The following is a 21,648-nucleotide window of genomic DNA, read 5'->3' as shown; positions in this document are numbered from 1 at the left end:
ATAGTTCAAATTTTTTAAAAATGATTATGCTAACGCACAGAGGAAATCGAAATGACTATTATTAATTATGTCAGAAATAATTGCGATGATACTTTATGAAAACAATTATACTAATTGTAGGTTAGGCTTCGTTACGAACTTAATAAATATTGTTTGTTTACACTGTATATGTCACAGCATTGTTGAGGGCGATACCTCCAGATACCTCTATAATTCACCGCTAGAGGACTGTAAATAATAACCAATTCTCGCAAATTTTCCAATTGTATCGTGCGCGCGTCAGATAATGACTAGCAAAGTGTATTCATTCTAACTCTAATGCGATTCTTTGGCCAATAGCGATCCCCTACCGTCACACACATTGTCGCTATTGGTCGAAGATTCGTGTTAGAATTAGAACAAATACACTTTGCAACAAAGTGGTTATATCTACAATTGGTATAATGTGTAGAACGTGCAAAGTGAACTATAATGAAATGCTAGATTGTATCTGAAAGTCATTGTTGTATGAATTCTTTTTCTGCCAAATCATATTATACTCGTAAGACGAACGAGGTGTACAAATACTTTAAACTTGCTAACAGAACATGCCCGAAAATGTTGAATTATCGGTAACGTCGGGTGTGACACTGAAACGATTATAGAGTTTAGAGTAAATATAGATTATAAAGTACACTTCAAATCGAGACTAAAAAGCATTTGATGAATGATCTAAAGTCTAACAAGCACACAAGCAAGTATTTTCCGTGAAACTACCTATAGTCTATTTACGTAGGCTTGAGTTCATTGATCTTTTTTTTGTCGAAGTTCAGGGACATTGGATGCATTATCCCTGTAGTATAGTTTTCATTCAGAAGAAACGCGTAGTAAATGTAGAAAGTGCAATTATATAGTACTGTTTTTATTAAGCAACAGTTTAGTTCCGCACTGATTTCCATATTTTGAGATACATTTATATCAATTTATATATAAGTTGTAATCAGATTGAATCAGATCTCGGACAGGGGAGATCAATGAAAAATTGTATTTTATTACATCTTATGTTATGCTGCCTCTTCTATGGTTGTGAAAGTGGGTTGCTTTCGTGTCTCTGTTATACTCACAGTATTCACCGCGAAAATTGCTACGTAGACGAAAACAGATTGTGCTGGATTGTCAGGAAGCATGTTTTAAAAGGAACAAAATAGATAAAAATGGGATTGTTTCGATAAATATGACATATGCGGTTGTTCAGTTGCCACGAAAATATGAAAGTATCAATTACATAAAATAAACACTTTCCATTTACTGAGAAAATACATGTGAAAAAAATGGAAGAAAGTTCGGTATTATGGATGCTTTCCTTAGTGATGCTAATTGGTTCCTGTATTTCTGGATCGTTGCCTTTAGTCATGAATTTGTCTGAGGTAATTTGTTTGTCACTGCATGATGGACAGAAGAATAAAAGATCTTTTTTATCGATTATTTTCTGTAATTATCATGCACTTGAACTACTGGTTACAGATGCTACAAAGAACTCTCCATGATCATGAACATCATGAACCTTTAATCTTTCTAGGACAAATTACAACTGACTTCGATACTTGGTGCTGGACTTCTTGTTGGCACTGCGTTAGCTGTGATAATACCTGAAGGTATAAGAGCATTGTTTACTGGTGAAGGCAACAGCCATCAAGATTTTCACAGTTAGTATTAACAATAGATTAGAATTACAGCTGTAGAGTTTAATTATTTTGTTCTAGAATCTCGAAAGTTTGTGCAACCAAACAGTTTCGCCAACTGTTGTATTATACATTCAGCTATAGAACAACAAATTACACAAATTAAATTTTGTTTTGAATATGGTAGCAAACGTATTAAAAATGTTTAAAGTATTTCCGTTTTATTAAGAAAAATGCATTCTTAGGTTTTAAAGTCAATTAAATTATTTGGAAAGGTCAACGTTCTTTGATTTGAATTAATTTATTGTTTCTTATCTTTATCTTTTTAGATGATCCTCACTCCTTAATAGGCATTAGTTTAATACTTGGTTTTGTATTTATGCTTCTGGTTGATCAGTGCTCAGCTAGAAGAAGCGGAGGAAGAGAAAGAAGCGTTACCACTACATTGGGTCTTGTAGTTCATGCAGCAGCTGATGGAGTTGCATTAGGAGCTGCTGCAACTACATCACAAGCTGATGTAGAAATAATAGTATTTTTAGCAATAATGCTGCACAAGGTAAAAAGAATAACAAGCTGTACTATATTATTTTCATTTAGGGTATAGAAGATGCGACACAAAGTTGCAGTGAATTTTAAAAATTGAATTAATAATCTTCTACAGGCTCCAGCTGCATTTGGACTTGTATCATTTTTACTTCATGAAGGAGTAGATAGAAAAAAAATAACTAGGCATCTCTTGGTATTTTCTCTTGCTGCGCCTTGCCTTGCTCTTCTAACTTATTTTGGTATTGGGAAGGTAATTATTTAGTTATAAAAGAACCAACTTTGAATTTATTTAAATGTTAACGTATTGTAATTACTTCTTGTAGGAAGGAAAAGAAACTCTTAGTAATGTTAATGCAACTGGTTTAGCAATGTTATTTAGTGCAGGCACATTCCTATATGTTGCAACTGTGCATGTTCTGCCAGAATTAATGACGAGAAATAACAATTATACCCATTTGCCAACTGGTGACAACATGGCAGTGTCTCCTTCAGGGCTCAAAGTTAAAGAAATAATAGTTTTAGTGATCGGCTCGTTGTTGCCTTCATTGATTACAACTGGGCATCACCATTGACAAAACCACCACACAAAAGATACATTTACGTTTTCATTGTGTACGATATAAAGTATCTCCCTTATCCAAGGGTATAATTTTTTAATAAACTTTATGATTTTTATTTAACATCATGGAGGAGATATCTAGAAAATTTGTCTGTTTGGACATCTTTTTTAGTAATAATTAAGTGATACATTCTATGTATTGTATATAATTGTAGAAAGGGCATATCATATAACGATTATACATTTGTATAAATTTGAGAAATAGACATACAGGATAAACAAATATTGTGTACAATAATATAAAAACATTCAAATGAGTTTCTAATTTTCAGTAACACATCATAAGTATTATTTACTAGTAGACACATTTTTTATACAAAAAGTGAACGCAAACATTTTTATTCTTATATTAGTCTCCGTGCTGTTACTAATTAATTACCTTTCTTAATGTGTATTTACATGAAATATATGAAATCATAAAAATGTTATGTAATTTCACTTGTTCAAAAAAGAATACATATATGAAGAAATTTCGCACATGAACAAACCTATATACATACATACATAAAACTGATTATATTAATTATGATATGTTATATTCATTTTTATGGAAATATATAACAAAGGTTTCAATAAAAATTACGTCTACATATATTATCCTTTTTTAAGTACAAATCATTTTTGAATAATCAATTCGAAGAAAATATATGAATACTGATATGTTGTAGTAAAATACTGAAAATGTGCAATATTTTTTGGAAACACGAGATTGATCGATTGGACTATCATTTTTTTAAAAACAAGTCAACATACTTTCGAATTTGGCTGTAATTTTTGTGAATCTATATAATATAAATTAATAATGTTGAACGATGTTTACTACTAAATTTAACGTATGTGCCCATTAGTATTATATTTAATAATTTAATTACGTTCAAATAATTAAAAACTGAAGATAATCTACGTTTTTTGTTTTATCTCTGAATATAGAAATATAATATTCTATAGCAATAATAATAATTATTATTTTTATTATTATCGGTATATGTTGAATTGAATTGAATGAATAAAATTGTAAGTATATATATAATTGCAATTAAAAAATTGTCCGCAAACTTTTGAGCGGCAGTGTATGTATGTATTCCGAAACTGAGCTGACGATCCGAATCCTTTGTTATCACAATCCGTGGCCGCATACAGCTGTAATTCACAACAATGGTGGTGCCGGTCGTGTTTTAGGTTAAAGTTGCGTGGCTTCGAGTAACAGTTTAGTCCAATTTAGAGTTGTGAAAAATGGACAATAGGATCACAATATGTGACCCGGACGATGAAGAAATCGACGATGGAATATTTCAAGATATCGAGCCAGTCACGTGGATTAACGATGATCCGAACTACGATTTGGATGAAGTCAACATGTTCTTCCATAGGGTGGATTCTGATCAGATTATATACGAAGAGAAAAAGAAAAAATGTAAATTTATTGGTAAATATGTTATGGGTGATGTTCTTGGTGAAGGTAGTTACGGAAAGGTGAAAGAAGTGATGGACTCAGAGACACTTTGTCGTAGAGCCGTGAAAATTTTAAAAAGGAAGAAACTTCGTAGAATCCCGAATGGAGAGCTTAACGTTCAACGGTACGACTAATCAATTTTCATATTCTTCCAGAACAGCTTTCTATTTCGATTACAAAATTCATTATAAAACACTTTCAACCATTTACACTATGTACTAGATCGGTGTGCATGAAATGCCTTTTTCAATGAAATGTCAAACTGATGTAACACTTTTCGACTATCATACATTTCATAGAGATATTTTCCATGTTACTTTTTTCAAATAATGATCAAGTATCATCGTTATTACCGTTTTCGTAAATATCAGAAGTATTCAAGACAGAAAAAAAACTTTTCATGAAATTATTTCATGAAAACTAACGCAAAAACATGGAAAGTATATATTTGATATGTTTCTAAGATTATGTTTCTCTCATATGCGTGTATGGCAAATCAGTTGAGAGATATAACGCATAAATTATTCAATGATGCGTCAATCTAGCAAAGTTAATAATCAAGAAAATGACAAATCATACACACCAATTTAACACACCAAGCATATTGTATTATTTAAAAGTCGTTAAAAGTTGGTTTCACGAGTACTGTATTATAACAAAGACAAATGTACAAGATATTATAATAATATATGCAATGAAAATATCTAACGAATTTTGTAAATTAAATATTGTAAATAGAAAACTATAGTATATCTCTCATACATATATACTACAAAAATATTATTGAACATGATTTTATAACAAAAAACATAAATGTTACATAGTAAAACTCTTAATCTACATATTTTTTTCTAAAGACAATATTAGTGTTTGAAAAAAACACACGCTTTTGTTTTAAAATTATATATATATATACAATATATAAACATAATTAGTTTCTGTAATTCTAAATACTATTTGTTCACATTCGTTAACAGGGAGATAAAACTATTAAGGATATTAAAACATAAGAATGTAATTAACCTTGTAGATGTTTTATATAATGATGAAAAGGAGAAGATGTACCTAGTTATGGAATTTTGTGTATGTGGATTACAGGTAAATTTTCAAAGCCTTATACGGTTTATTTTAGAATGCGTCACGCATATATACATTCGCACAAATTGATAATTCTATTTTTTCCAAGCAGTTAATATTTTAATCATGATATTACAAAGGGAAGAGCATCCAAAAAGAAACACCCACATTTCTGTTATTTATGGTTGTATAAAAATACTTCTTGGGATAACATTATCCTTTTTTAATAGGAAACATGTAGCAAGAGAACAACTTTTCACCAGAGGGGGGGGGGGGGTACTTGTCATTCCCTATAGGAAAGTATTCAAGCCAATAATCCATTAGTTTAAAAGATATCGTAATTCGAATATCAATTTTAGTAAGGTAAACCAGTGATTTTTCACAGAGATAGTCTAATGTCTTTTTTATGAGGAATGGTAAGATTTGTTGTAAATGAATGAGTTGTGATAAGATTTTTGTATAACTACAAAGTAACAGAGATATTTAGGTGTTCCTACTTAAGTGCAAAATTCTATGTAATTAATTCGAAAGATGAAGGTTATCTACTATTGTTTGTTTTTGTAAGAAGCTTTACTGGAATAATAACTGCAATAATAATTCTTCATTCTATAGACCTATATATTTGGGAAGGACATATTATTTCATGCAATTGTTCTGTGAAACATAAGTCTGCATGGAATCGACATCAATTCGATCTCTATTTATTAGATCTTTTACAGGATATGTTAGGAAGCACACCTCTTAAAAAGCTTCCTCTTTGGCAAGCACATGACTATTTCTGTCAATTGTTGGATGGTTTAGAATATCTTTACAGTAAAGGAATAGTACACAAAGATATAAAACCAGGAAATTTGTTGCTGGCTTTAGATGGCACTTTAAAGATTAGTGATTTTGGAGTTGCCGAGGTATATAGCCAACTTATTTTCTACCTTCTAAAGTAATATCTTATATTTTATTTACTATTGTTTTATGTTTTTGTGTTTTATTGTCAGGCGTTAGACATGTTTTCCGAAGACGATATTTGTAAGATGGGACAAGGGTCACCAGCATTTCAGCCTCCTGAAATTGCAAATGGCTGTGAAACGTTTTCTGGTTTTAAGGTAGACATATGGAGCAGCGGAGTTACACTGTAAGTTTGTTTCTATTTACAGTAGCGGACGAAAGTTTAAGACCGCTCTAAAGAAAAGGATGACTTATTTAATATTGTACTATACGATTTGAACTTTTTTGGGAAGCTAGAGCAATTAGTTTACTGAAGGATATGAAAATTTTCGGCAATAAATCGTGAAAATCTGCAATTTTTACCATCTTTAAACGTTTGTAGCTCATTGCAACATCGACCGATTTTGACGAAATTATCAGAATATGTTTAATTGACACAGATCTACAAAACGTATTTTTTAAATTTTCAATATAGGCCCACATAAAAAAAATTGTAAAATGGATCTTTTAGTATTTTCTCTACAATTCCGACTAATTGCAATTTTCGAAAAAATTTCTTTTCTCATCCTTTAGTAAACTAATTGCTCTAGCTTCCCAAAAAAGTTCAAATCGTATAGTACAATATTAAAAAAGTTATCGTCTTCTTTAGAGCGGTCTTAAACTTTCGTCCGCTACTGTATGTGCAAATATAACAACTGGAGATGTGCGAGCACTCGAAAGTTATCCGATGCTGAGAACGAGTCAGGAAAGCATTCGGTTGAACCAAGTTGGTTTCTCGAAATTTTCGCACACCTCTAGTAAACATAATAACTGAACTTTTTGCTTTAAAGATAATATAAATTCTTGCATTTTCTAGGTACAATATAACAACAGGTCAATACCCTTTCCAAGGCGATAATATTTATAAATTATATGAGAATATAGGAAAAGGTGAATATACAATACCTGAAGAAGTAGAAGAGCCTTTGAGATCACTCATACACGGAATGTTACAAAAGGATGCAGATAAAAGATTTAATTTACAACAAGTTAGAAAGCATCCATGGACTATGTGCAGGCATCCCAGAACACACGAAGAAGTGCCTATACCTCCTCTTAAAGGACATAAATGGCACAGTATGACCGTACTACCGTACCTGATGGAATATCATTACGGAGGTGACGACAATCCTACGTATTACACTGAACATCAACTAAATGGTATGCAATCTTCTAACAGTTCTCATTTTGCATCATGCAGTATGGTATTAAAATTACGTATCAAAGCTTAAACTTTCATGTTATCATTGTACTTCATATTGTATGTATATTTTTAACTAATACAAAGGTAAGATAAATGCATTAAAACTTGCATGTGTGGAACTATGTAAAAAAAAGTGTAAGAATCTTTGATATTGATACACATTTGACGCTTAATATATTATTGCTGAAAAATAGCATTTGCGTGATAGATTGTTACTTACATATTGTTACAATTAGAAAAATAATATTATTTAGTGGTTACACGTGATTTATTTAATTTGTATTTGTCAATTATGTTTTAACAACGAAGAGTATTTGCATGGAAATTTGTGTAAATAAAAATTTCTAGAATATACTTTATTATTGCAGAAAGAAACAGATTCTGAACAGATAAGAAATAATAATTATTTTTACTAAAAGAACATTCGATTGAATCCAGTTTCTTATTATGCCGAAAAACTATTACTTGAAAACTTCAATCAATTGTAAATTGTAATCATAACAACAGAAAAGCATATAGACAATTCAATAAAATATAGCTTTTGCTTTTCAGATTCTAAACGGAATAACGAACAATCTTTTTCAAATCGACTACTTGTATTCTTATCAAAGACATGCACCATTCTGTAACAATGTCACACTTATATCTACCTATGATGTTGCGAGCTGACAAAAACGGGTACTCTCTATATAGTGTACACCCTGTTTTGCCCCTTTATAACATTTAAAACTTCACATACAGCAATTATTGTATTGATATCTTCAACCGAACAATGTTTGCTTCTATTAATTTTGTGGCTTAGCTTTTGCAATGCATTATGCACACAGTAATCATAAGCAGAGTTGGGCATTAATCGATTAAAATTTTAATCATGATTGATTGATTAATGTATACGATTAGAAAAAGAAATCGTCGAAAAATCGGCGATTGATTCAATCGATTGATTTAGTCGTCAATCGTTGATTAAATTTTTGCCCAACTCTGATTATAAATTAATTTGTATTTAAAAAATATTATTACTTGTTATATTCTAGCATTGCATGATCAAGCATAGCTGTCAATTTTACTTACATACTTAAGTTTAGATTTTTAAAAAGTTTGAATGATATTAACCCTTAAAACGAAAGTATGTAACAGTTATTAACTGAATTCGTTTTCCTTTTTCTTTATACAGAGGAAAAAAGGCATCAAGAAATGGACAGAACCAGTGAAGACCAAAAAACTACATGGAATAGTCACAACAGCAAAACGAATTCGCATCAGAGTAAACGAAGATGGCGTAAACCAATTTCATGCATTAGCGTTAAAAAATTTCCATCTTGCAAACCATCGTGATTTGTCTTGTTGCCACGCTTATTTTTTATTATATATTTTCCTGACTATGTCAGCATACAATATTTCTCTGCAGTGGAGATGACTGAGAGTCTAATAATGCGCTGAAACGCTAGGACAGTTTACCTAGACGCAGCTCTAATTGAGTATAAAATTTGAACTATATAATTCAAAAGCATTAAATGTAAACATTTGTGATATTAATATTAAATAGTCGTAGTAGATAATTCGTCATGTCCTACTAATTATGAGGTTAATCACTCAAAGTCCAAATAAAGTGATTTTCCTTCGTGTGCCATAATGAAGATACGATATGAAGTTTATTAAGGGATCTGTTAAAAATTTTTTGTACAACCTTCTATTTTTCCGCATTTTGTTAACTTAAATGATGAAAAGAAACCAATTAAAAACGCAGCACAGAAATTTATTAAACTTGTTTTTAATATTAAGTCTTTATGTTCGTGTATGAGTTTTAATTAAATGCACACCATTAGTGAGTTTCAAATATATCGCTCTCGAAGAAATGGGTATTTTATTAATTTCGACATTATTAACAAAAATATTTATAGTCTTTTTAATCTTAAAGCAAGAATAAGGACTATTGTTCATTAAAGGAAAGCCTTTGCCCTTCTCAGTGCTTGTAAGTCAGACTCGTTTATGTATTAACAAAGTATTTGTAAAATAAGAAAATTGTGTAATCGAATGTAAGACGAAGGACAAAGATTCAAATTATTCGAGCGTGTAAGTTTGCTTGGTGCTGGTTGATATAAAATACAAGTCACAAATGTTGTTTTTAACCGATATTGAAAACTTTTCTCCAGTGTATGTACATGTTAAGAATATTTTCTATATATAATTGTTATTTAGAAACGGGGGAAAAAAAACATGATCTGTGTTTATACACTTTGCATATGTAAAATAGTATTATCTTTACGAGACAATTTGCGAACACTTAACACAGTGCTTGTAACATGACTTAACACGAAACAGGTATTGATTCGCATATGATACAAGAATATAAGGATTGTTTACACGCATACTTACAATAGATATTATTCAGGCGTACTTGAGTATTATTAAGGATAAACATGATATTGTTGATGTATCTACGTTCTAAACTTCGTACTAAGTGTTCCAAATTTATGCTTTAAACTTCTATAAAATATTATCAGTGTGGTGTGATAAACCTGGCATGCATTATCTTTCTATGCAGACATGTTATACACATTTACTTCAAATACGAATTGTAAAGTTAAGAATTTAAGAATTTTTAAACCGAACAACAAGGTAACGCGCGTTCAGCCAATTCATTTGAAACGAAAATGCATTGTATACTTGTCATGCTTCCACACCAGGATTATTTATTTCATAAAAAGAATATTATTAATGACTAACGAATAATAGACGTTACAATATATAAAGGATAAGCAAACTATTCTGTTTAGGATAAGTGAAGATCGACTATGCTATCGGAATCGATATTATTTTAAATATCCTCATTTTGTTGACACAATTTACATAGAAAGAAGATCCTAAAAACATGTTATAAAATTACGTATCACGCGAAATTTTAACTATAGCATGTGTGAAATATATAAATTGTTCTTTCCTTGGAGGAAGTAAGGTGCCTAAATACTGCCAAGTACTCGAAGCACATGGAAAATAGTCATACATTTTCTGATTGTACATATTATATATAATAATATATTATATATAATATAATATAAGGTATACATATATACAATATACTACGTATGTATGTTTATATATATGTTATATAATATAATATATATGTATATAAACACACACATATATATTAACTATCTTTATCTTTGTGTAAATTAAAGTAGAAGGAAAGGAATTATAATTGCGATCACTGGCACGAACAAGAATAAAGAAAAATAACGTAATAGGGAAGAGGTAGATGTTTATATCAGATTTATGTGATAATCGAAATCTTGTTTTTCTTTTGTAAAGTCTTTTTACTGTTGATCGCAAAAGTTACAGAGCAGCAGCGTATGGAACGTTAAATAAGATACGAATAATTTAATGATGAAGTAAAACACATGTATATTAATATGAATTGATGGTACATCATAACGAAATTTGTATACTACACTGTTAATTTTTTTACTTACTATATTTTTCAAATTAGAGGATCTACAATATAACATTAAAGAAACGAATGAGAAATCTAAAAAAGAGGACTTATACACAAAAATATATGCGCATTATTTTTATATATATTCATAGTAAATTACGTTCCCCAGTATCTTTGAATACGTTTGTATAAATATAATATATACATATATGTATTTATGCACATACGTGAACATGTGCCTACATGATTAGTTTAAATTTATCCCTTATATAAATATCATAAAAGTGATCCCAACAGGTTAATTTCCCAAGTTTTTAAATTCTTACAATGTAAATTATTAGATTCTACTATGTTAGGAATTTGTCCCATTGAAAGGTTGCCAATTTCGTTAACAAATTGTTTATTGCAGCCATAATTCCGATTAGTTCAATTAACTCAAATCAGTTGCATACATCCTAATAAAATTCTGATCACAATAATTACAAAGTTTTAAACGCACATATAGTAAACGAAGATCATTTGAAACATTTGCAAACTTGAGATATATTACCGCAAGGCACTATAAATTGAAAAGACTATCTGTATAAAAGTTGTATATTACTGTATAGGATTACAAATGTTTGTAAAAATGTTTGCTGTAGAACATATATGTACTCGTAGATTGTGATCTGTACTACATGTAAATGTTTTGTTTTTCTCATTTCTTTCACGTTTTCTTTTTAGAATAGATACATTAAAAATGTGCTGTTTGGAATTATACATATACTTTATATACTAACAATTAGATGAAATCACATTATACATATATATATATATATATATATATACAAAGATTGTTTTGCTTATAAAAGTGTAAATAGGTGTGAATTGTAAGTTAAATGTAAGTTAAATACAGCCATATTCATTTTAAAATATGAAAACGAAAATAATACAGAATAATAATTTCAAATAAGTTATGTTTTCATTAAGCCTTATTACTGAATTTTTCAAAACCCAAACGAATAATTTAAATTATTAACCATATATAGGACACAGAGGATATCTTTCACATAAAAACAACATTATGTATGATATGGTTAATTTATAATAACACAATTGAAAGATATAAGTTTATTATTGCATTCTGTTAATACATATAGATATTATTTTCAAGTACAGAGATATGATCCACATTACATTATTTATCGAACATAAGAGGAAGTTTAACATAGTGTAGAACTTCCCTTATAAGCAATTTAATGTTATATACAAACATCAAATTGAATAATTTTCTCATTATTACACGAAGCATAAATGTACTGTCATGAAACTGTAATTTGACATTACTAACATGATATAGCCAATTACAGATTCAAACTTTTAAACTGAAATTGGAACATTATATCATATTCTTCCAGATATAGTGTGAAGAATATCTTTCTTTAACAATAAAATAAATATTAGTATACATAATACGTTTGGAATGATTTCATAATAATTCTCATCGAAGATACTTCTAATTGTAAGACCTAAGAGGTACTAATTATGAGCCTACTAACACCAGTCAACCAAATACATACATACATTTACAACAAGAATTACAATAAACTTCTGAGATAGTAATAGTCCACACAGCAAATAGTTATACGGATGTACAATACATACAAATGGAGGCATAAAAATATATGTTTACAATATGTATAATAATCTAAATTTTTTGATAAATAAATAGTTGTGGTAATTATTACAAAAGTTATTTTTATTGGTAACGAAACAGATCTATATCATTCTAAAGTAAAAATAATAAATTAAAGAAAACATATTCCTGCAACTTGCAGAAATAGATTTCATGTCTGTATACCACAGACAAAAATGTATCGCTACTACTTCACATTTACATAGTATCATCTAAATCTAATTGAAAAAATTTTTTTAAAGTGATCACGACATAAGGAAAATTTTTAATTTATTTTATGATAGTTGTGCAGTTATATACTGCGAAAAGAAATTATGCCCTTCGGTTATTATATTTTCTCCTTTTTACATTTCAACTGTACATCTGTCATACAATTCTCTTGAAACTGTGAAGTTTCATTGGAAATTGCTAGCTAGTTTCATTGGAAGCTACTCATGTACAGTAACGCTTCAGAAGATTCGTATATTTTACCTTCATAAAATTTGAATGTAAAATCTTTCCATTTTTATACACTGCTAGATTGCAATGCTTGATAACCAAAATTTCATAATAGTATAGCACTAATAGGTATAATTACCTAGGTGATAACTACTAATACTTTACTACTAATGCTTAAACTTATTACTGAATCGATGCAATAATAAGATATTTTACTATAAGAATAACTAAGTGTGTTATCCAAATAATGTCGTGTTTAAAATTTTTGAAATCGTTACTTGCGAACCTTTTGAAGAGTTACTGTAATAAATCATCCTCGAGAGAGAGAGAGATTGAAAGTTCACAACAAAATACCGGAAAAATTAAAGTACGTTATAAATACTGAATTTTTTCGATTGCATTGCATTCAACATATACTAACATTATTTTCTAAAAAATGTCAAGAAATGCAAATGACTTTTGGAAAGCATAAAAAAATATTTTTATAAACTTTACAAATAACTTAAATGCTTTTCTTACTTTCCTCTAATATAACACGTATATAGCTTGTAACAATATCTGTCTTTTTGTTTAAAACTCATTTACGTTTAACGTGCATTTGTATGCAAATCGATCGATTGCTCAATATATATTGTTTTTCAGTAAACGACATCTAATTCATTTCTACATAAATAATTTCTGAATTCAGTACTCATTACTCTAATCCACCTTCCTCTTCTAATCTCGAGAGGAATTTAGGGACTCTATAGTCCGGTTCTACTTGACGTGTCATATCTATTAGAGACAGCAATTTCTTTATACCAAGAAATACCCTGTAACAAAATGCACAATGTTTAAATTACCATGTTCATAGTTTTATAAAAAAACTTTTTTTCAATGTGTAATTGTAAATTTACCGTTTTCCTTTCAATTTAGAATGCAAAGAGTGTATTTCCTTTTTAGTGAAAAGGTCCACTTCCTCTAGAACGCTCAAAATATGATCGGGAGACGACAAATTGGGTACATGTAGAGTTGTGCTGAATGCCGATAACATTTCCATGTCATCCAATACTTGTCTGGAGGTACATTAATCATTAATGTTATGTTAACAGTTACGATAAAATTGTTACATGTTCTCTTCAGAATTTCAATTACGAAAATAAGATATTGTACCTGCGGCTCGTCGTACACAGGATTAATAATTTGCGACCACGTGGTGGTTGTTTCTTCAATAAAACTAGAAGCGCTTGCAAAGTCAAATTCGAATACCGAGGCCCGATAGGTCCATAATCCAACAAGCGTTCGATATTGTCGACTAGAATACAGCTAAGTTGCGAGCGATATGCATCGTCGAATACCTAAAATGATAAATGTAAAATCATTTTCCAATGATATTTTTACTGCCTCTGTTATTTAATTTAATTGACCAGAACACAATGATATTACCTTCCGAATTGAAAGACATTTCGCAGATTCGGTAAAACCAACCATGTCCTCTGGTGTGCATACTTTGACAAATGGAAAATCGGAATTCTTTGCAATTTGTGCGGCAAGAGCTGTTTTTCCGCTATTAGGTGGTCCTTCCAGGAGAACTGATACAAGACCAGAGCCCTCGGTAGATCGAGCTTCTTGAACGTACAGACCACCATCGGATAAAATTTCTCCAACTGGTTTACCCCAGTTAATAATTCCACGTATAAGGAGGTGATCCAAAAGTTCTGCGCTGGTACCAAATGCCTAGAAGTATAAAATGCATAAAATGTTTTTAATGCTGCAATAATTATAAATCTTTTAATACTCCTTCATTAATTGCTTACAGGTTTAACATCATTGTCTAAAGCATGGAGGAAATCAGTTCTGGAAACCATAAGCTTCTCCATTGCTGCAGGGTCGACCTCTACCTTGCTAGAGGCTTTGATCAATCTGTTCATAGCAGTACTTTGTGCTGCCCTGACTAGACCTTCTAATTCTGCGCCACTAAAGTTTTTCGTCTTCGTAGCTAATTCATTCAGATCGACGTCAGGAGATATTTTCTTGTAATCCCTCATTCTGCTCGTGTGAATGTTGAGGATTTGTAATCGTCCGTGCTCATCTGGTAAACTAATTTCCATTTGTACCTTGAGTACATAAAAATTTTATTAAGACGATTTCTTCTTGTAGAGGTGTGCGAGAACCCGAAAAAATTCCCGATCCCGAATAAAATTCTCGTCACGTCCTGACTCGACATTCTCGGGTTCTCGCAAACCTCTAATACTTACAATTAGTTAATGGTTATTGAAACATACTTCTAATCTACCAGGTCGCAATAAAGCTTCATCGATCATATCTCTTCTGTTGGTCATACCAATAACGAGAATATTATTTAATTGCTCTACACCATCAATCTTTGCAAGTAACTGATTTACAACAGTGTCATGTACTCCTGTATTACCAGCAACACTTCCTCTAGACTTACAAATAGCATCTATTTCGTCGAAAATGATTATGTGCAATCCACTGTTTGGCCCAAGCTGAAAATTATGTTTTATTTCTTATCTTACAGATACTAATACATCTTAGTAAAGACTAATACGAAACTCGAAAGTATATTCATACCCTTTTTTCCTCATCTTCAGCATCAGCAAACAATCTCCTAATATTCGCTTCACTTTCGCCAACATATTTATCCAATATCTGAGGGCCATTGACAATTTTCGGTTCTCTGGCGTTTAACATAGTTCCTATCTGACGCGCCATTAGTGTTTTACCAGTACCCGGCGGACCATACAGTAAAATTCCCTTCACGTGTTTGCAACCTAGCTGAGTAACAATTTCTGGTGGGAAAACACGAGATGCGAATGCTCTTCGAAAGATTGCACTGAATTCTTTATCCAGTCCACCAATTCCCATCTTTTGAAAGTCCCAATCCGGATTGATAATTGATTGGCGAACAACTTTTCCTTTAGCTTTACCAACAAGGTTTAAGCTTGAATTGTCTGCTTTCTCAAATTGTATCACAGTGTCACCCAGACAACGTCCCAGTTGGGTTTTCTTGGGTGCAGTGTTTTGTCCAGAACTTATAGCAGAAAGATCAGCAGCTTCCAAACTTTTCACTACAAGGCCAAGCATTTTTTTGTCCTTGAACTGAAACACCAACTGCTGACCCACGGTGAATGCCTGTCCCGAAAATTGCAGTAGGAAATCTCTGGCCATTTCATCGGTATTGTATGGTTCCAGAGTGGTTCTAAAAGCAATAAATACTGTTTTTACTGCAGATTTTATGCAATTATGACAACAATAAGTAGTTCAAACGCAAAATAGCGCAAGTTTAAAAATACTGTTGTATTATTTTTGGTCTATTAAAATAATTAAAAAAAGAATAAGTGTCTATACAGCTACTGTATCTTGTAGTTCATGCAGACAGTATTTATCTTGGATAAAAATCCGTAGTCTAACTAAGTAAATACGTAGAATATACATACGATTTCTTTTGCAAGAAATCAGCTTCCAATACGACACAGCATAGACACTCTGTGCTCGAGGTAGGATTAAAGTGATAAGGCCGCACTTCAATGTCCTGATTGAGGGAGAGAGTGGCCCATTTTCTTTGAGGTAAACTAAAGCCCACTGTTCCTCTGGGTACTTCATGGTGTCTTTTCACAGTGAATACAAAGTGATGATTTGGTGCGGTGGTGACTTCAATGTGCCTAAAAAATATGATTAGATGAATATCAGGACTGATGAAAAATGGCAGACTTTCTTATATTTTATAATTATGTATACCGGGTGAGTCACCTAACGTAATCATCTCAAATCTCTTTGTTGTTTTCAAAGATACGTTAAATGTCTTGAGGACAAAGTTGAATGGTAAAATAGGGCTCATATGACACCAAAAATTTTTGTTTTTGTCATTTTTTTTAGAGATATCAAGGTAGTAGTAGTATTTATTTATTTCAACCTCGCGGCCAAGAAATTGGACTTGGATTACAGATCTCTAAGTCATTGATCCCTCCATTCATCTATCCATCCGTTCCTCCACCCATCCATTCCTATCCCGTGCCACATCAAATGTCTTATTGTCAGTCTATGTTGAACTATCTAACTGTCCCCCCGCTAATCTTGCCTCTCGATAAGAAATTTATTTCGGACCAGAACTCGCATTATGCAACTTTGACTCGTGCTTGCTTCTCGGTCAATTTCTCTTGTACTCACGTGTGGATTGACAGCTATCAGTAGTCGGCAAGCCTCGCTAGTGATAAACGTATTCTGCTTCCATATTTTAGTTTTATATGTTTTTTCTGTCCGTGACCTTGAATGACCTTGAGTAATTATAATCACTGAATTCGTAATGAAAGGGACTGTCATTGTATATGTTCAAAAAGGGATGGTTCCATTTAAAAAAATATATCTCTAAAAAAAATTATATAAAAACGAACATTTTTTTGGTATTGTACAAGCCCCATTTTACCATTCAACTTTGTCCTCAAGACATTTAATATATCTTTGAAAACAACAAAGTTATTTGAGGTGACAACGTTAGGTGACTCACCCTTTATGTATATGTCACCATCCTAAGTGTCTCATATGTTATCCTAACTGAAATCACAGAAAATTCTATAATATTTGTATCAATATAGTTGTAGACAATAAATCATGATTGTATTATCTTGGTCTTAATCATTAACACTCTCGCTACTGTTCTGACAGATTCTTGCTGTTCAATTTATAGCTATTTATAAATGAAACTGAAGTAAAGATATAAAGAAGTATAATTTTCATATGCAAAATTTTTGATTTATAAAATTTGTTCTGTCATAATATCTAATCTGTACTATAAGAATTTAGATAACTTTTGTATAAGTATAGCACAAATAACATGTAATCATTTAAAGGTGAAACATGTATGAACAGGCACAATGTTGTTACATATACCTATAGTTACATAGTAGATGTTACCACAAAAGTATTAAATAAATAACATCATAATTCAATTGAAAGCTCCCACGCCTCTATGTGATATACATAGACCTATAATCTTAAGATCCTATTATAGATACCAGATCAATGAATTAATCAGAATATGAATCTGTACCTGACATCATCAGGATAGTCATCTGGATTAATTATAGCACAGTTACTGATACTGAGCTCATCAGTAGGACACTTCACAGCTTTCATTCTCTGAAAAATTTCGTATTGTTGTTTTAAATGTTAAATGGCTTTCATGCAAGCATGCAATATCCATAGTCAAAAGTATTGATGTGACTTGAAGCAAGGAGGGGGTAGTTACAAATTAATTGTGAATAAATGTTTTCTGAATGAAGATTCACATGTATTAATTGGAACATCGAAATCCAACAAACGATGAAATGAGATTAGCAGCCGTTTTTACATTCAGACTTACCATTGCTGACATTTTTTGACAGAATTTTCTGAACACAGGCGTCTACACAGTAGTATAGAACATGGAACTCCTGCAATGCAGGATATTAGGACAATCAATGTGACCAATAACGAGAATCTAATTCGGAATGTTGTCGAGTTAGAGACTTTCTTCACAATTGATAGAAAATTGTTTCGTCAACTTACAAATTTTCTTTTGATTACTAGCATTGATTATTGTTAAAATTTTATATTATATATGAAAAATACACAATAAACATGATCCAATGATCTAATTCATTTATATGGTTTAGTAATTATTTCTATTAAAATGCATCAGTTGGTAGCACTCTCGTTTCCTCTCTGGTAATATCACAGTTTCTGCTGTAACACCAGTAACGAATATCTGAAACCATAAATTTCATTTGAATTTTTGTACTTCGTACATACTCTCTGTTCGTACATTTACATTTGTATCATGGTTGATCATGGTTTTGTACAATTTATCTGATAAAAAGTTGTTTTAAAAAATTTCACTAACATAATTTTCGTACGCATAAGATCGATTTACATTTCGATAATGAAAATCAGCCTTGTTCCTTGTTATCGTGCACACTTCATAAAGAATGAAACAGAATGAAATACTACTATACCCAAACATTTTCTCACAGATGACTGTGAAATAAGAATGTAAACACAAACAAGTGTTGCAGTTATTAGAGGGAAGAACTGAAAAAGGCCTCAGAAAGAAGATATCTATTTGGTCAACTTAATGTGAAATCAAATGGCTGCAGAAAGAAATATTCTTAGTTTACAATTTAATCAGGATCAAGGTGACTATTAGTTACACTTTTAATTACTACGAGTTATCTATTACGACGTACATGCTTTTACTATTTTAGAATGCAATAGTTTCTTTAATATTATTTCGTCTTTGTAATAAGGCCAAAGTTGATGAGAAAAATATTTCACGATGAATAATTTTGTTTTGTATACTTAAAAAGAAACTATTTAAAACAAAATTATGAAGCATGTGGTACTAATACATTATAGAGAAAAATATTCTTTGTTCATTCTGTTCTAGCTGTCGTAGTGATTATTATTGGACAGCGGATTTTATGCATTTATGACAAAAACGCGTAGACATAATTTAAAACAGTAAAAACATTACAAGAATTTAAAAATACTGCTATATTATCTTCGATCTATTAAAAATATTAAGAAAGAAAATAAATTTCTATTCCGCTCTAGTTTGTTGCAATTTAGGCAGAAAATGTTTATTTTGCATCAAGATACACTGTATAATTATTATAAATCTCATATATCTTTTTCAACTACTGATACTATGTTTTGAAACAATAATATTATTGCGAATGTTGACAATATTTTAATTATAATTTGTAACATGCCTACCTTGCATTTAACATATACCAAACTTATACGAAGTGTCCTTTTCTTCGTTCTTGTGAACGTCGATTTGATTTGAAGGAATACTTTTATTTTGTTAGGATGTTTTACGTGTTGTATGGAATCTGGTCTCAGAGTATACAATGTAGAACCATTAGTTGAAAAAGCACATTTGGAGAACGATGTTATGGGGAGTATAGCGATCGCAGAGATGTTATGGAGAACAAACATCATCGCTATAGTAGGAGGCGGCACAAGACCAAAGTTCGCAGAGAATACAGTGCTTATTTACGATGATTTGTCTAAAAAATTTGTAATGGAAGTTACATTCACCAGCCCTATTAAAGCTGTTCGATTACGCAGAGACAAGTAAGTTCGTTAATAAAGTAAAGTCTTGAATTGTAGTCTATAAAAATTATGCGTTTACTCACTTAGGAATAATTTTACAAAACAGAATGGTGGTGGCACTTCAACGTGAGATACATGTTTTTTCATTTCCTATGCCAACAAGAAGATTATTAACATTGGAGACAAGAGACAATCCAAAGGGATTGATCGAAGTTGCTACATTGGCTACTGCACAGAAGCAGCTTCTTGCTTTTCCTGGCCATAAGCAAGGTAGTGTACAAATGGTTGATCTTGGTGCTACAGAAGCTGGTAGTTCCAGTGCTCCTTCGACTCTTGCAGCACATCAGGTATGTGCATCTCACATAAATAAAGTTGAATAAAATTGGTATTATTACTGTCTTCTTTTAGTATCTTATATTTACAAATAATACTGTTAGGGTGCATTGGCTTGTCTCGCAGTTAATAGCAGTGGAACAATGATCGCAACTGCTTCTACACAGGGTACATTAGTTAGAGTGTGGGATAGTATACGTAGACATTTATTAGTAGAATTGAGGAGAGGTGCTGATTCTGCTACACTCTACTGGTGAGTATTACATTTATATCCTAAGCAATAGAGATATTGGGTTGACAAGAAAGTAATTTCGGTATTTTAAAGTAAAATAGACCCCAATTTTTTTATTCAAGCGATGAACTTTAATGAATAAGATATTTTCCCTTCTGTTCGATGTTCTTTTGCAAAAAAGAATAAACAAGAAAATACTTTATTGATTAAAGTTCATCGTTTGAATAAAGAAATTCGGTTTTTTATTTCACCTTAAAATACCGAAATTACTTTCTTGCCAACCCAATTTTATTTTACATGAACATTATATTTAATTTCTCAACACAAAAACGTGCAATATATGTTACAGTATCACATTTAGCAGGGACTCAGAGTTTCTATGCGCTTCCAGCGACAAAGGAACTGTGCATATATTTGCATTAAAAGACACTCAATTGAATCGCAGATCCACGTATGTAATCAGAACTCAGATTTCACGTAATTATAAGGATCAAGCTAATAAAATTAACGATTAATTTTGTTATAGCTTCTCAAAAATGGGATTTTTAGGAAATTACATTGAAAGTCAGTGGGCACTGGCTACTTTCACAATACCACCAGAATGTGCTTGTGTATGTGCATTTGGTACAAAGAGTTCTGTCATAGGTATGGAAAACTAGCAAATGTATTATTAAATTAACATAAAATGCTTAAATAATGTTCTTTATTATACATTTATATTTTACATTAAATTACAGCTGTTTGCGTGGATGGAACATTTCATAAATATGTTTTCAATGCTGATGGAAACTGCAATCGTGAGGCATTCGATGTCTTTCTAGATGTTTGTGATCATGACGAATTTTAACGTGAACTGTATATTATGTTCATAAAATTTGATGCTTGTAGGAAAGTTTCTAGT

The 21,648-nt window shown here is 31.1% G+C and overlaps 4 protein-coding genes across 5 annotated transcripts; 3 read left to right on the top strand and 1 right to left on the bottom strand.

The window, feature by feature from the left end:
* The first annotated feature begins 281 nt into the window (after window positions 1-281).
* Window positions 282-3,405, top strand: Zip102b (Zinc/iron regulated transporter-related protein 102B). Its single transcript, XM_076421693.1, has 5 exons — window positions 282-1,406; window positions 1,559-1,685; window positions 1,991-2,217; window positions 2,323-2,457; window positions 2,531-3,405. The coding sequence occupies exons 1-5, from the start codon at window positions 1,311-1,313 to the stop codon at window positions 2,777-2,779; spliced, it is 834 nt and encodes a 277-aa protein (XP_076277808.1). The 5' UTR covers window positions 282-1,310; the 3' UTR covers window positions 2,780-3,405.
* Window positions 3,406-3,843: 438 nt separating this feature from the next.
* Lkb1 (Lkb1/serine/threonine kinase 11) lies at window positions 3,844-11,926 on the top strand. 2 transcript variants are annotated; one of them, XM_076421686.1, is made up of 7 exons: window positions 3,844-4,403; window positions 5,257-5,377; window positions 6,076-6,261; window positions 6,349-6,485; window positions 7,155-7,498; window positions 8,094-8,219; window positions 8,716-8,829. In XM_076421686.1, exons 1-6 carry the CDS (start codon window positions 4,060-4,062, stop codon window positions 8,168-8,170), a joined length of 1,209 nt encoding a protein of 402 aa, XP_076277801.1. In that variant the 5' UTR covers window positions 3,844-4,059; the 3' UTR covers window positions 8,171-8,219; window positions 8,716-8,829. The 2 variants fall into 2 exon arrangements, with proteins under 2 accessions (XP_076277801.1, XP_076277800.1); XM_076421685.1 differs by lacking the exon at window positions 8,094-8,219 and having other exon boundaries at window positions 3,849-4,403; window positions 8,716-11,926.
* A 143-nt stretch (window positions 11,927-12,069) lies between these two features.
* Window positions 12,070-18,587, bottom strand: LOC143207833 (vesicle-fusing ATPase 1). The gene is made up of 10 exons (XM_076421670.1): window positions 18,450-18,587; window positions 18,138-18,226; window positions 16,528-16,752; window positions 15,662-16,289; window positions 15,352-15,576; window positions 14,884-15,183; window positions 14,513-14,803; window positions 14,240-14,424; window positions 13,984-14,142; window positions 12,070-13,899 (listed from the first exon to the last, which is right to left on the bottom strand). The coding sequence occupies exons 1-10, from the start codon at window positions 18,459-18,461 to the stop codon at window positions 13,782-13,784; spliced, it is 2,232 nt and encodes a 743-aa protein (XP_076277785.1). The 5' UTR covers window positions 18,462-18,587; the 3' UTR covers window positions 12,070-13,781.
* A 233-nt stretch (window positions 18,588-18,820) lies between these two features.
* Window positions 18,821-21,624, top strand: LOC143207841 (WD repeat domain phosphoinositide-interacting protein 4). The gene is made up of 7 exons (XM_076421688.1): window positions 18,821-19,260; window positions 19,936-20,203; window positions 20,289-20,529; window positions 20,620-20,768; window positions 21,097-21,198; window positions 21,274-21,392; window positions 21,485-21,624. The coding sequence occupies exons 1-7, from the start codon at window positions 19,212-19,214 to the stop codon at window positions 21,592-21,594; spliced, it is 1,038 nt and encodes a 345-aa protein (XP_076277803.1). The 5' UTR covers window positions 18,821-19,211; the 3' UTR covers window positions 21,595-21,624.
* The last annotated feature ends 24 nt before the right edge of the window (window positions 21,625-21,648 follow it).

Source organism: Lasioglossum baleicum, chromosome 4 (genome assembly GCF_051020765.1).
Source record: "Lasioglossum baleicum chromosome 4, iyLasBale1, whole genome shotgun sequence".
NCBI lineage: Eukaryota > Metazoa > Arthropoda > Insecta > Hymenoptera > Halictidae > Lasioglossum > Lasioglossum baleicum.
Note: the sequence above shows the minus strand (reverse complement) of the source record. Positions and strands in the feature narration are given on the sequence as shown.

Bases quoted from the DNA above. Each gene is read 5' to 3' on its own strand.
- Zip102b (XM_076421693.1), top strand. From the start codon at position 1,311: ATGGAAGAAAGTTCGGTATTATGGATGCTTTCCTTAGTGATGCTAATT. The intron at 1,407-1,558 runs GTAATTTGTTTG...TAATCTTTCTAG, and splicing joins TAGTCATGAATTTGTCTGAG to GACAAATTACAACTGACTTC. The intron at 2,458-2,530 runs GTAATTATTTAG...TACTTCTTGTAG, and splicing joins CTTATTTTGGTATTGGGAAG to GAAGGAAAAGAAACTCTTAG.
- Lkb1 (XM_076421685.1), top strand. From the start codon at position 4,060: ATGGACAATAGGATCACAATATGTGACCCGGACGATGAAGAAATCGAC. The intron at 4,404-5,256 runs GTACGACTAATC...ATTCGTTAACAG, and splicing joins GGAGAGCTTAACGTTCAACG to GGAGATAAAACTATTAAGGA. The intron at 5,378-6,075 runs GTAAATTTTCAA...GATCTTTTACAG, and splicing joins TTTGTGTATGTGGATTACAG to GATATGTTAGGAAGCACACC.
- LOC143207833 (XM_076421670.1), bottom strand. The intron at 15,577-15,661 runs GTATGAATATAC...CATAATTTTCAG, and splicing joins CTGAAGATGAGGAAAAAAGG to CTTGGGCCAAACAGTGGATT. The intron at 14,425-14,512 runs GTAATATCATTG...TTATCATTTTAG, and splicing joins AATGTCTTTCAATTCGGAAG to GTATTCGACGATGCATATCG.
- LOC143207841 (XM_076421688.1), top strand. From the start codon at position 19,212: ATGGCTGCAGAAAGAAATATTCTTAGTTTACAATTTAATCAGGATCAA. The intron at 19,261-19,935 runs GTGACTATTAGT...TTATTTTGTTAG, and splicing joins ACAATTTAATCAGGATCAAG to GATGTTTTACGTGTTGTATG. The intron at 21,393-21,484 runs GTATGGAAAACT...ATTAAATTACAG, and splicing joins TACAAAGAGTTCTGTCATAG to CTGTTTGCGTGGATGGAACA.